General features: G+C 43.4%; 1 protein-coding gene across 1 annotated transcript in view; it reads left to right on the forward strand.

Annotated features, from left to right (window-relative positions):
• Positions 1 to 14,541, forward strand: part of LOC126163143 (protein-tyrosine sulfotransferase-like) — a 199,761-nt gene that overhangs the window by 129,211 nt on the left and 56,009 nt on the right. The window contains exon 4 of the mRNA XM_049920111.1: positions 11,174 to 11,282. Coding sequence (XP_049776068.1) covers positions 11,174 to 11,282 — 109 coding nt within the window. The remainder of the gene's footprint in view (positions 1 to 11,173; positions 11,283 to 14,541) is intronic.

Genomic DNA, 14,541 nt, shown 5'->3' on the forward strand with positions numbered 1-14,541 from the left:
GTTTCTTTGCGGCGTTCCTATTCAGTTTATAGGCACATCGTAAGTTTTTATCGTCCCTATACAATGTCACGCTTCTTCTGTTGCCAGAATAGTGTTTTAGCAATTCACTTCCAAAAAAGTAGTGCTTTGGGTAAGACAATAGACTCATGTTCAGAAGGGCTGCCCATCCAGTCTTACACTTAGCGTGAATTTCGTAAATCTCGCTTAAGGCGAACACTTCGATTATTTCTATGAGAAGCACAGAATCACTTTCCTGCCCTATCCTTGTCCAGTTCTAGCTATTGTTCTAACGACTAGTATGATGAGCGTCAATTTTCCAGCTTTCGGGTTTAATAACTGGCATTATTAACCCTCTACTGGTCAGTTAGCGAAGAAATGCATTCGTGCTGCATTGGGCTCACGGAGTTCTCCGTACAGATTCCCTTTGTTTGATACAGCCACATCCCACCAGTCTGGCCAGTTTATTAGCGATTATTGAAAGCGCTTTCCAATCATACTGTGGGAACAGTAATAAATGTATATGCTTGAATACGTGCTAATGTAAACGTGTCAATTAGTATGTCATTTTCGTTTCATTCCCACTTCATTTGCATGTCACCGATTAATTTGTGCTATACTGAATTTTGACTATTCTACATCTGCGCTCAATTGAACTTGTTCGCATTTACGTAGATGAGCTTTAATTAAGTGATACTCTATTCCTATAGTATTAGAATGTTGTTGACCAAAAATAATGAGGATTCATATGGAATTTTGTAGTGCTGTCCCGAACGATGCAGTGCCCATTACGCTATTAATAATCCCAACTGAAAAAGTCGGATTATCAAAATATTATTTAGTATTAAATAGGAAACTTTTTCCTAATATTCGGTAATACATTTTGTAGAATCTTAGGACAGTGTTTCCTTTTCTAAATTGTTGTCATGTTCTGCCAAGCCCTTTCATAAAATTTATTTAATTTTTAGAAAGAGTGGTCGATTGAGTCCATCATCACAGCGGGATAGCGATATATATGAATCTGCCCACCGCAATAATTTCAGTACTACGTAACAAAGGCAGTTGATGATATCCCGAAAGTATTAAAAAGCAAGTCTATGAAGAAGGAAATTGCGTTCATAAGAACATGCATTTGAGTGAACGATTTTACCTGCCTGACAAACTAGAATGGATAGAGCACGAGTTAATGGTTTTTGCATCCGTAAACTCGTCTACAGAAACAAATAGGGAATTCAAGCTAACTACAACAAATTGGGAATAATAAGGGGATCACCAAGAAAGATCATTTCATATTGATACGAAGATAGGACAGAGTTAAAGTTAAATGCTTGTGAAGAAATCGCTTACAACTGTTTTTCAAATTGACATTTGTCATACCAGTGATACAATGTGTTTTGTTGCATTACGTTTTAGTAATTAGTGCTATCAATATGATACGTGGAGCAAATGATATAGCTCCCATAGTCACTGGCATTTTATATGAGAAATTTCACAAACATACTGTAACACTAAGGCGTTAATTATTGAAGCAGGAAGCACTGGTTCACACTCAAGCTTTCTGCTTTAATGTAACGAAGAAGAAAATTAATACCGAAATTATTATTATTATCTGAGATTTCCACAATGCGACGTTTTTCTGCAACATAACACTGGCTCAGAAATTTTAACGAATTAGTACGAAAGTATCCAGCACTATATTTGTAACAAGTTCCTCCATTTATTTCGATCTTGTACATCCCCTTCTTCTGCACTAAATCAACTGTACATTTTAGTGCCAGGTAGTCATGGATCATCCTCTTCTCCTTCTTCCCTCAGTTTCTCATCCTAGTAGAAACGTTAATAGTCTCATTCCCTTAATTCTTCTTGCACGTGCGTGCCACTGCCATTACCTTCCTATTTGATTTGATTTGATTTTGACAGATAAGGTAAAACAGCTAACCCACCACTGCCCGCACCGAAACAGTGTCTATTGTGCAGTATCGCTCCCTGTATATCTAGTAAAGCCAACCAATGCCATTAAATTGTGCAAGGAGTCCCTTTGTCAGGTTTTTGTTAGACACAATTTCTTCAGGTCTAGTTGTTCCGAAAATTCTGTATCTTTTTGGTGTGATGCCGTTTCTTCACCCTTATCACAGATGCTACATTTAGGGTCTTCTTCCGTTATGCCCATTGTGTGTAGGTGTTTTTTGAAATTCCCATGGCTGGTTATGAGCCCAGTAATGAGTTTGATCTCTTTCCTGTTCAATCCCAGGATTACAAAGCTTCTTTTAAAGCATGGCTTGGACATCATTAATTTACAATGTTTCTGTTTATGAACCTTGGTCCAATATTCTATGTGATGTTTCCTAAGCCAGTTCTGTAGTTCTAGTTTGATCACAGCCTTGGTGATTGTCAGGACAGGTTCTGGTCCAATAAATGGAGTCGTTGCCCCATCCTGGCCAATCTGTAAGCTTGTTCATTGCCACAGATCCCTGAGTCGCCAGGGACCCACACTATTTACCGTATTGCTTCCCCCTAGCTCCATCAGCGCCCTGTGACATTCTGCAACAATCCTAGATCTCGCAGCAGGAGCTGCCAGTAATTTCAAGGCTGTCTGGCCGAATACATATAGATGCTACGATCCTTGTAGCACCTACGCATATTCCCCATCCACACATGCCCTGATTGTAGTGATTTCAGCTTGGAATACCAAGGCCAGTTTTCCTAGAGAGATGATGCCCTCCAGTCTTGGATGAGCACCGTACACCATAGCCCCAATGCCTTGGTCTGATTTCGACCCATCAGTGAACCAAACAATGTCCACCATATGGTGTCGACCTGTTTTTCCCCACTGCTCCCTGATTTCAGTTATTAAATTCTAAGGCTTGTTGATGAAGTTGGGAGTTATTATATATTCGACTAACATTTCCCCAGCTATTCCTATATTTACCTCACTAACTATCTTAGTGTGTGATACTGGATCTCCCAATGAGATCCAGTTTTTACCAGTTTTAAGTTTGTATCCCCCAGCTGATCCCTCCATCTTGACCCAAAGGTGTAGTGGAGGCATGTCCAGCATGGTTTCCATCCCAGTGGTAGGTGTGCTGCTAATTTCGTCTGTTACGGCTAAGCATGTCAGTCTCTCCACCTTAGAAAGTTCCTTAGGTGCAACCCGCTGTTCTACCTTCTTCCACGGCACTACGGCCCCGTAGGAAATCCAAGGTCTGACCACAGTAGTGTATATCCAGTGCATACACTTGGAGCTTAGGCCCCAGTTTTTGCCACCAGCTTTTCTAGTACTCACTGCAGTACTTTTTGCCTTGGAGCAGATACACTTAATGTGAAGGATCCACGTTAGTTTCTCATCTAAGATTATCCCTAGATATTTCACTATCCCATTCACAAAATGGTTGAAATAGCTCTGAGCACTATGGGACTTAACTTCTGAGGCCATCAGTCCCCTAGAACTTAGAACTACTTAAACCTAACTAACCTAAGGACATCACACATATCCACGCCCGAGGCAGAATTCGAACCTGCGACTGTAGCGGTCGCGCGGTTCCAGACTGTAGCGCCTAGAACCGCTCGGCCACCCCAGCCGGCTCCCATTCACAGGTAGAGTTTCATTGAAGAGCTTTAGATTCCAACTTGAGTGTTGAATATGTCTCTTCGTAAATGGCACCACAACAGTCTTCTTAGGATTAACCCTCAGATCCTGTTTAATGCACCAATTTTGCACAATGTCCAAACCTCCTTGTGCCATATTTCTAACTGTGTCAGTATATTTGCCAAGTATTACTGTGACAAGGTCATCTGCTTATCCTCATCAGCAGCATTGTCTAGAATTACAAGAGCCCAAAAATATTTCAAACACGCAGCTTTAATCTTAGGGACTTAATTACTGGCTGATAGACACTTTAATTTAAAAATGCCTGAAGGCCAATAACTTAAAAAGCAAGCATAATCAGAAATTTAAAATTCTTATCTTAAAACAGTTCTTTAGTTAGGCTGAAGTAAACAAGGTAAATTCAAATCGGCTGAAGGCCGAACCCTTAAAACTCCAAAACACCAATTTTTTTTAATACCAAAGTCCTTAGGTAAAACAGTTTTTTAATTTAGGCTGAAGGCCTTAAGAACAAACAACTGAAGCTCAAACCAGCTGAAGGTCGAAGATTTAAAAATTCAATAGGTTGAAGTAAACAAATTAAATTGAAATCGGCTGATGGCTGAAGACTTAAAAATTATAAAAAAACATAAAATGGCAAAGAGTTTACGTGAAACAGTAAAGTAGGTTGAAGGCCTTAAGAGTAAAATTACTCTAGTTTAAAACACAAAACCGGTTAGAAGCCATACAAGTACCGACAACAAGAACAAGTTAAAAAAAAAGGGAGTACACACAAGGATGCCCAGATGTTTGAGGGTCGGCCTGTAATTCAAACACTAACGCTCACTTAGGTGAGACAGGCAGTCGGGCCAACCATTCACGATCCGACGACAGCCCAACCGAGCGACAGTCAGCGGACCCACCGACAAGACAACTTCCACTTCACCCGACCAGGGCACAACAGGGAGTTCAACAGAACAACATAGAAGATATTGACGCCCACAACCAATCATAGACGGAGCTGTCAAACTACACACCATGCTGGACAGCAACAACACAATGAGGAAACTACACTGTCTGAAATTAACGTCAACGCCCAGGGCAAGTAACCGGAACGTTAACGGCCACAAAGCAGAAGGCTGGTGCACTTTAACTCAAATAACCAAATACAGTGAAACTCCACCGGAGGGTGGTTAGAATTTTCTAACTTGGAAACCAGTCATTACTCGTGGGACTATCCCAACAGCCGACAACGAACTCCAAACGACACAATGTGAACAGTCTTGACTTGCTGGTAGGTTAAATCAAAACTCAACTTTCGTGTCCAGGGTCGGTGAGCCACGGACGTCGTACCAATGGGAACACCGCCACACTCTCCGACACCACGTAGAAACCGCCAGCAGGCCCCGGCCAAACTATGCCCTGCCGAGATTCCTCACTGCTCCACGCCAACCTGCTTACATCTGAGCCAGTACGCCGACAACATTTAAAATAACTTGTCAGTCAGAATCACAAAAAACTACACACAGTTTCACGAACACTTGCACGAAGAACTATACAATGCTAACGGCAGAGACTGTTCAATAAAAGGAACGAAACACACATCGGCACACCCAGCCAACCCATAAGCAATCGCCAGCCAAATTCACGTCATCTGGCAAGACGACCGACCGACGACAAACCCACTCCAATCATGTGTGTCGACAACCATCAGATGAGTCATGGCGGTCTGGGTCTCACTGCTGCTGCGCTCCGACTGAACTTGCGCCGCGTGCCAACTCCAACACTGCCAGGTCCGAACCAAGTCACAACCCACTACGACCGGGAAGTAATAGCAGTCCAGCAAAGATCATACGGCAGGACCTATGTGGATAAGTGCTGCTGCTGCCACTCACGGGCAGGCAAGGCAGCAACTCAGTGACACCAGTAACTGAAAATTAAGACGAGGTGTCAGTACGGTAAAAACAGATTGTCAAAGAGATATGGCACGAACACGAGCCACGCACGGTTCACTCAATGAGGTCGTTCACCACTAGCATATAGTGGTCCCCAGGTCATGCACCTCTGCTGCCCTTACCATGGAATCGAAGGTCGTGTTACTGATGGCTCCTTCGATATCCAGTAAGATGCAGAGGGCTATTTCTTGGGAAGTTAAGTGCTTTCTCCACCTTCCTGATGGAGAGCTGTCTCACATGATTTACCTAATTGATGTGTAGGTTTGAATGTAGAGGGGCCCTAATTAGTCTCCTCTCCCCAACGTATACATTAACCAGTTTTTCCACTGTTTTGAGAATGAAGGAGGACAGACTGATTGGTCTCATATCCTTGGCCTTGGTATGATCAATTGTCCCTGGCTTTGGAAAGAAGACAATCTTCCCTGCCCTCCAAGCATTGGGAATGATTCCAACTGCTAGGCTAACACTGAATAACCTGCATAGGACTCTTATGAGATTGTCTCCTGCCTATTGCAGGTGAGCTGGAAAGATTCCATCTTGGCCAGGTGACTTGAACGGTTGGTATGTTCCCACCGCACATTGGATTTCAGTGAAGTCCGCACACTCTCTGGCTGAACCCCAGTCCTCTCTTCGAGTGCCTGAGAACCATTGTCTCTCTGAGATCACATTCATGTCTGTGTTGTCTGGAAGAGGATACTGAGGAAAGTGAGTTCTGACGAGTAGTTCTAGCGTCTCATGTGCTGTCTCTGTACATTCCCCATCATCTGTCCTCAACGTACCTCCTGGATTGATTGGTACTCTAGTGAGGATTCTGTGAAGTCTGGCTTGAGTAACCATGCTCTTCACTTCCTCACTGAATGCCTTCCAGGATTCCTCCTTTGGTTGTCTGATTGCAGGGTTGTAGTTGACAAGGGCCTCACGCTATTTTGCCCATTGCCTTTTACATTTCGCAAGGTTAATCAATCTTTGTACCTGCTTTCTTTGCGTTTCCAAGTTATTATTCCACCAAGGCACACTCCTATTTGTGCACCTCTTGGTGTTTAAACAGTTGTCCTGATATGAGGTCACTATGGCAGAGTTAATAGCCTCTGCTACTTGCTCAAACTCTACTGGATAAGTTATTGAGGTTTTAATTTCTGATAAGCCTAAGTCGAGGTCCCTCCTATATGTCTCCCAGTCTGTTTTCCTAGGATTAGTATAGGTCACCGAGCGAGGTGGCGCAGTGGTTAGACACTGAACTCGCATTCGGGAGGACGAAGGTTCAATCCCACGTCCGGCCATCCTGATTTAGGTTTTCCGTGTTTTCCCTAAATAGCTCCAGGCAAATGCTGGGATGGTTCCTTTGAAAGGGCACGGCTGACTTCCTTCCCCATTCTTCCCCAATCCGATGAGACCGATGACCTCACTGTCTGGTCTCCTTCCCTAAAGAACCCCACCCAACCCAGCCCCAACCCTCTTATAGGTCATGGTCTGTCTGATTCCCATTACAACCTTGAATTTAATGTACATGTGGTCTGGTGAGGATGACTCTAATGCCACATATTATTTCACATAGCTGCGCATCATCATGGAATCAAGGGTTATGTCAATTACTTCTTCCTTTCTGATATTCCTGAATGTAGGTTCATTGCCCCTATTCAAGACCTCCAAGTTGTTAGCTAAAAGAAATTCAAGAAGGTACTCACCTCTACGGTTGGGGTCCTTGCTGCCCCACACTAGGTTGTGGGCATTGGCGGCATATCCCATAAACTGTTGGTCACCTTGCCGATGGCAAGCATCTACCAGTCTCCTCACCTCGAAAGGAGGAGGAGAGCTGTCTTTGTAAGGAAGGTATGCTAAGGCCAAAGCAATTTCCCTCGTAATACCTTCCTCACATTGCTGCATTCTAATGGTCACTATGTCCCTGGAGTAGAAATTCATCATTTCTTACACAGGTGCATGTTCTGGACTTTCTTAGATTTCTAGCATAAATCAGCTTATCAACAGTGCCACCAAGGCCTGATATACCCCCTTTATATAAGTAGAGTTCTTTTATCAGGGCCAGGTCCACTTTCTGTCTCCCCGGGCAGTGGCTCAGTCCAGCAGAGGCCCCTTTAATGTGCTGCACATTAATCTGCAGCACCTCCAGTCTCTGTCTTGCTGCCATCATTGCCTTTGAGGTCTTTAATAACCTTGAGGCTGGCCTGCGAGAACCCTAAAAAATTTTCAGGTCTTGCATTATCTTCAGGGACTTCTCTCCAACCTCCACCACCGGATTTCGTCCTTCTGGTACAACCTTCTGGTTGATCACTCTCCAGTCTTCTGTCGAGACTTTTGGATTCTGAGCTCCTATTTTCTCGAACAGAAACTTAGGGAGACATCCTTAAAGACCTTTAGTACCTTTGCGGTCATAAGAAGCTCTGCTGCCGTCTTGACTAGCAGCTTCGCATCTTCCCAAGGGGTTATCATGGGCACCTTGTCCGTAAGCCATTCCACCGTTTGCACCTCCTCACAGATAAAAATGAGGGCACCATGATCTAGATAGACCCTCCTGAAGCTGGGTCCTGGACCAGTGTCCCCCCTCCCACCCATTCTTTTCAAAGAGGGGCATCTGTACAAGTTCCTCCAGCTGTGAGGTGATGGCTACCAGTGAATAGCCTTTCTGGATAACTGCCATCTTAAAAACCGAGACTGTAGTACTATAGATCTGTTTCCCTGTTTCTTTCCTCAGTTTTTTCTGGGCTCAGTTATCCATGGAGTAGGGAGTCTTAGATTTCTCCCCTATCCTCTTGCCGCCAGTCTTAGACGTTGTGGGGGTCTGCGTATCCCCTCTAACCTGAGACAGTTTTTCTTGGTTGTCTTAGGTTCAAGCCCTTTCACTTCCCTGCACTTGTGTTTAGGAAGCCATTCTTTCCCTGCCTTTTTTCTCTGTTCCCTGAGTAGTTCTCTCCTCTGGACCCTATACAAGGCTTTAATCTTGGTCTGATCCAACTTCTGGGTTACAGTTTCCACTTCTGGCTCGGATACAGACCCTGATTCAGTTGTAGGAATGCCTTCCATCGGTCCTGACTCCGATGTTTGGGTGTCTTAAGTTTGCCCCTCAGTTTGTTTTAATTTATTTTCTTTATTCATGTCCATATTGGTCCCATGAGATTTGGGGATCTGCACGGTCCACACCACAAATACCCAGCTGTGTGTAAGGCCACTTACTCAGGGAGGTTACCTGGTATCCCAGAGGCTCCGTTTGTGACATACCTTCCCAAGTGCCACACACCTCTCGACACAGATTGCATCACACTTTGGGTTGGGAAAGGGAATTGGGTAAGGACTAGGCGTGGATAGGGAAGATGGGACGTTGTGGGACACACCTAGTCTGATCCATCAGCTGAGGCCTTTTTGGCAGTTGGTCCTCTACCTACAGCGTAGGCCTCAGATTCATGCGGATACCCAAGCCTCCCCACCCACATGGACAGTGCTTCGTCAAGGTGATGTTCCACAGAGAGAACAATTTCCTACCACATGTATTAAAATTGTTAATTACAGAAACTATTCACATAACTTGTCTACACGTGAAGATAAGAAAAGAAAACGTCAGTGTATGTTAATGAGTAACCACGTGCACAAACGATAGTAAAAGTTACAAAATAATTGTGAATTCAAGAACACGGAAATCGTGCAACAAACATTGATAACTGCTAAGGAATTGTTAAGACGTATGCATAACTATAACATATAAGAAGTACATAGCTAAAACATAACTGACAAAGTAAGCATACTTTCAGTTTATCACACATTTTGCTCATCTCCGCACGATTGTACTACATACTGAGGGGACATTACATCAGAAGTCAAGGTTTTGTTACATCTGTAAACACTCCTTGTTTCTTTGTTTAGTAGTAAATCAACACAGCTCGCATCATCAAAGCTTCCCTATATATAGTGTCAGATTTAGGTGTATCTGTTTTTTTATTGTCATGTTAATACTTCAGTGTAAATTGCACAAATGTTATGTGCGTAACTATAGTTAGCACAATAGGGAAAGTCTGCCAGTGCTTTTTTTTTTGGGTCTTCTTATTTTTGTCTTATCTTCCAAGAAAAACATCATGTTCCCTCAGGAAGGACACTAAAAGTTGTAACAACAGTGCTACATTCGTGGCGGGGTATAATAAGGAATTGTAATGAAAGAAGCATTGATTTACCGTTACTTGTATAAATGCATAATAAGGCCATTACCGTTTGTCGTTAATGGTAGTCGACAGCATTGAGGATGGCATCTAAAGCGTGTCCCAGAACTGTTGCGACAAACTTCGAGGGTTTGTAGAGGGTGTCTTGAAGAACAAGTCGAGGACAGGAACTCGTGTCCAGGGACGTCATCCCACGAGGCTACAAAGCGTCGAATTTATACAGGCCAGCGCCTGCCACTAGACAACCGCTTCAGCAGCAAATGTGACTTTGTACGCTGATGGACCATAGCCGGAACGTCTCGCAGTGTTATTCAGTGGTCGCGACCGACTGCCACGATCGGCAGTGGAGAAGATGGAGGTAGCTGCTGGGTAGAAAGACCTTGCCACCCATAAATGTGATGCTCCGTTTTCTTGGAATATGACGGTTTCAGACACAGGTTTCCATCTGCAGTTTATTTTTCTCCTGGAACCATCTAAAACCTTGAATGAATGGACATCCTGCACCTTCATGTGTTATCTCGTGCAACAGTATTTTGATGATTTTTCAACATGACAGTGTTCATCTACACATGTCACATCACTCTGTTAGCTGTCTGTGTGCTGCTGAGGCAATCCCGTGGTCAAGAAGGTCCCCATATCTGTTTCCAACACAACATGTGTAGGAGCAGCCGTACCAGAGCCAGTATCTGGGATATCAAGAAGAAGTTTAAAAGTAGTAGGTCAGTTTGTCTCAGGAGATACCATCCCCACCAACATCTCATAGCTGGACACAGAAAAGCATGTTTCCGACATATTCTGACCCGTTGGATCCAATGGTGCGCGGCCGGTGAGCCACGCCTTCAGCAGTTCCAACTACGAGCGCTCTCTGCCGCCACGATATAGGATGGCCAGCGGCGGCTACTCGGCTGAGTCTCTCTTGCAATCTTCAACAGTCTATAGTTTTAGCTTTCGATAGGGCGGTCATGTATTAGTAGATGAAACCTCTCACTTCATGACGCTTAGTTAGCTCCTTATAATGGATGGACTTCTTTTGTGAAATATTTTGCAATGCTCAGAGAAAATTACAAGTAAAACTTCTGTTTACTGTAGCTACATGTTCGGTAGTCATTTCTGCTCCTATCCAGCTTCCCTACGACGACAACTGCTGCGCTACTCTGTAGCAAACCTCTTCTTATCATTCACTGCATACATCCATGCCAGAACGACTGCAATGTCAAGCTGACAAGTGGCGTCACGCTACCCTATTCTTTGTAAATTTTGCTCGATTTTGTAACCAATGAAGTTACATCACATATCATCTCAGCCTGTGACGTTTCGTTTCCTCCTCCCCTTTTGATGCTTCAGTTTTTTCTGTCAGGCAGTGTTATTAAAACCTTGACATAAATAGTGCTTTAAGAGATGATTCCATAATGTGTACAATGACGTGTGTGGTCTGTGTACTCAGCAGGTGGTTGTTTGGTGTTGCCCGTTTGCAGGTGCGGCCAGGAGACGCGCGTGATCCCCCGCATCCTGCAGATGCGCTCCCACTGGCTCAAGTCGCAGAAGGAGAGCGTCAGGCTCGAGGAGGCTGGACTCTCTAAAGAGGTAAACACGCCGCGGCAGCTGCTGCAGGGCTGGCAAGTGGTCACAAGGCGTGCGCCAGTCCATCTGCCAAATTATTCTGCAGGCTATTCCCCGAAGGATTATTTACAGCGAGGACCATAGACTGCGGTAGGCTCCGCGTAGTTTGCACGTTGCAGATAAGGGAGCAAGTTATCTCGACATGCAGAAAATGAATCATAAACAAGTGTAAGAAAAATTGGAGTTGCTGTTAGGTCTCAACGATTCTCTTGTGCGGACAGTTCTGAACAAGCAGTTCCTTTATCACTTTCGCATGGACTCGTGGTAGTGTCTCTCAAAGGTAATCAAAACATGTTCAGTCCTGGGCTCAACCCCCGCTATTGATTTTGTCAGCAATGCCGGGAAAATACTTCCAGTATAGGAAGTCACCTCCGTCCTGCCAATGGCCTTGTCAAAGACGGTGTAGAAGCGTAGAGGAGCTAAGGGGACGCTCCTACTCTTGGTGTGGGAAACTACACTTCAACGACGGAGGAATGATCATTGGCATGACGATACAGAAGATAATGGAAACCACGGCATTAAAGATACATAATCCGTATCCACAGGACATGTGGCCTGTAACTGAAAGTGTCATGACTGTCTCTCCTTTGGCAAAGATACCGAGATAGTCCACAGTTCGGATCTCAGGGAGCGGACTGCAAAGATAGACGCGATCATGAGAAAAAGATGGTGTAACCAACGAAAGGATATCATCCTACGAGTCGGACTGTGGATTGTCAGAATTTGGAACGTGTTAGGGAAGCAATAAAATCTGGAAAGAGAAGTGCAAAGGCTCAGTCTAAATATAGCGGGAGTAGGTGAAGTGAAATGGAGAGAAGACAAGGATTTCTGGTCAGATGTGTGCAGGGTAATATCAACAGCAGCAAAAAATGGTATAACGGGAGTTACATTCGTTATTAATTGGAATGTTGAGCAAAGATGTGTACAGGGAAATAGCAACAGTAGAAAAAATGGTATAACGGAAGTAACTTCGTTATTAATTGGAATGTAGAGCAAAGAGTGAGTCACTGCGAACACTTGAGTGATACGGTAGTTCTCATCAGAATCGATAGCAAACCAATGCCGACAAAAATAGTTCAGGAATACATGCGGACGTCGCAAGCAGAAGATGAAGAGATAGAGAAATTATCTGAAAATATTGGAATAATTCAATATAGATGAAAATGTAGGCCCTAATAATCATGGTGTAGTAGAATTCGATTGTGGGGCAACGAGTAGAAAAAAAGGGTTACGGGAGAATATGAGTTTGGTGGTAGGAGTGAGAGAGAAAGAAGACTAATTGATATCCGCAATAAATTTGAGCTAATAATAGTGAATACTCTATTCACTAATCACAAGAGGGGGAGGTTTACTTTAAAAACGCGCATGGGCAGACAGAGATTCCGAAATCAGATATTGCACTGTAAAGCGACCCAGTAGCAGATACAGACCAAGATCGCAATTTAGTAATGATAAACAGTAGACTGAAGTGTAAGAGAACCGTCTGAAGAAAAGCAATCACAGATGCTAGACAGACAACATAGTCAGAAGGTACAAGGACGGTAACTGCGAAGAAACAGAAGTACTTCAGTTTATAAATAAAAAGAGGAAATACAAAAATGTGCAGCGACAATATAGCAATATAAATCGATTAGGAATCTGTTTTATTTTAAGAGAGGCAAAGGCACCAGACAGGCTGTCCTAACGTTGCGCTTGATAATGGAAGAAAGGTTGAAGAAAAATCAAAACATTTTCATAGGTTTTTGTTGTTCTGGTTGAAACAATAAGCCACCATTTAACTTTGTATTAATGTATTTATTTTCTCTACAATTTATATTTTGACTTTTATGCCATCATCGAGTAGAATGCTGAAAGTTCTTAGACCTTTAACACGACATACCTGTTACGGCAGTCCAAAGCAGGAAAACAAGGCCTGTAAAAAAAGCCTTCTACACCTGGTAATGGTGCAAATTATTCGAAATTCTGAGAATAGCGAAAGACGAGTAATATACAAAATGTACAAGAATCAGGAGGGAACAATGGGACTGAGAGACCAAGAACGAAGTGCCCGGATTGAAAAGGGTGAAAGACAGAAATAGTCCCTACTGTTCGGTGTGTACACTGTAGATGAAATGAAATGAAATGTCGTGTGGCGAGGGCCTCCCGTCGGCTAGACCGGTCACCTGGTGCAAGTCTTTTTAGTCGTCGCCATTTCGGCGACTTGCATGTGGATGAAAATGATATAATGATAAGGACAATACAAAGCGGAGAAAATGCCGACCCAGTCGGGAACCGACCCCGGGCCCCGCGCATCACATTCTGCCGCGCTGACCACTCAGCTATGGAGGCGGACTATATTGTAGACGGAATGACGAAATAAAGGAATGGGAATAGTTCAAGAGTGGTTTAAAATTCAGGGTGGAAAGATATGAATGACCACATTCGCTGATGACATTGCTATCCTCAATGAAAGTGAAGAAGAATTACACGATGTGTTGAAGGGAATGAGTACAGAATATGGATTGAGAGTAAATCGAAGAAACAGGAAAGTAATGATAAGTAGCAGACACGAGACTAACGAGAAACTTAACATCAGAATTGTTGATCACAAAGTTGATGACGTTAAGTAACTCTGCTGTCTTGAAAGCAAAATAACACATGAAGCACGAAACACAGCGGATATGAAAAGAAACTACCACAGCCAAAAGGAAATTCTTGGCAAAGAGAAGTCTACTAGCATCAAACATAAGCCTATGGAAGGGAGAAATTTCCGAGATGAGAGCGAACATTGGAAGTGCAGCACTATATGGCAGTGAATCACGGACTGTGGGATATACGCAACAGAAGAGACCCAAAGCACTCATAGTGCGGCAGAATAACGTCGAATATTTGATGGCCCGATAAGATAAGAAATGAGATAGTTCTCTGCAGAAAGGAAAGTATAGGAAACAATGACAAGAAGAAATGACAGAATTGTATGGGTTGTGTGAAGATATCAGGGTATAACTTCAATACTACTAAAGGGAGCTGTAGAGGATAAAACAGCAAAGGAAGACAGAGATTGGAACACATACGACAAATAACTGACGAGTTAGGCTGTAAGCTCTTCTCTGAGATGAAGATACTGGTATGGGAGAGGAATTCGTGGCAGGCCACATCAAAAAATCAGAAGACGGATCACTCAGAAAAAGATTGTAATGAGTACAATGTCTGACAATGGATTCTATAACAGGTTGCTGAAGGC

Source organism: Schistocerca cancellata, chromosome 1 (genome assembly GCF_023864275.1).
Source record: "Schistocerca cancellata isolate TAMUIC-IGC-003103 chromosome 1, iqSchCanc2.1, whole genome shotgun sequence".
Lineage (NCBI taxonomy): Eukaryota > Metazoa > Arthropoda > Insecta > Orthoptera > Acrididae > Schistocerca > Schistocerca cancellata.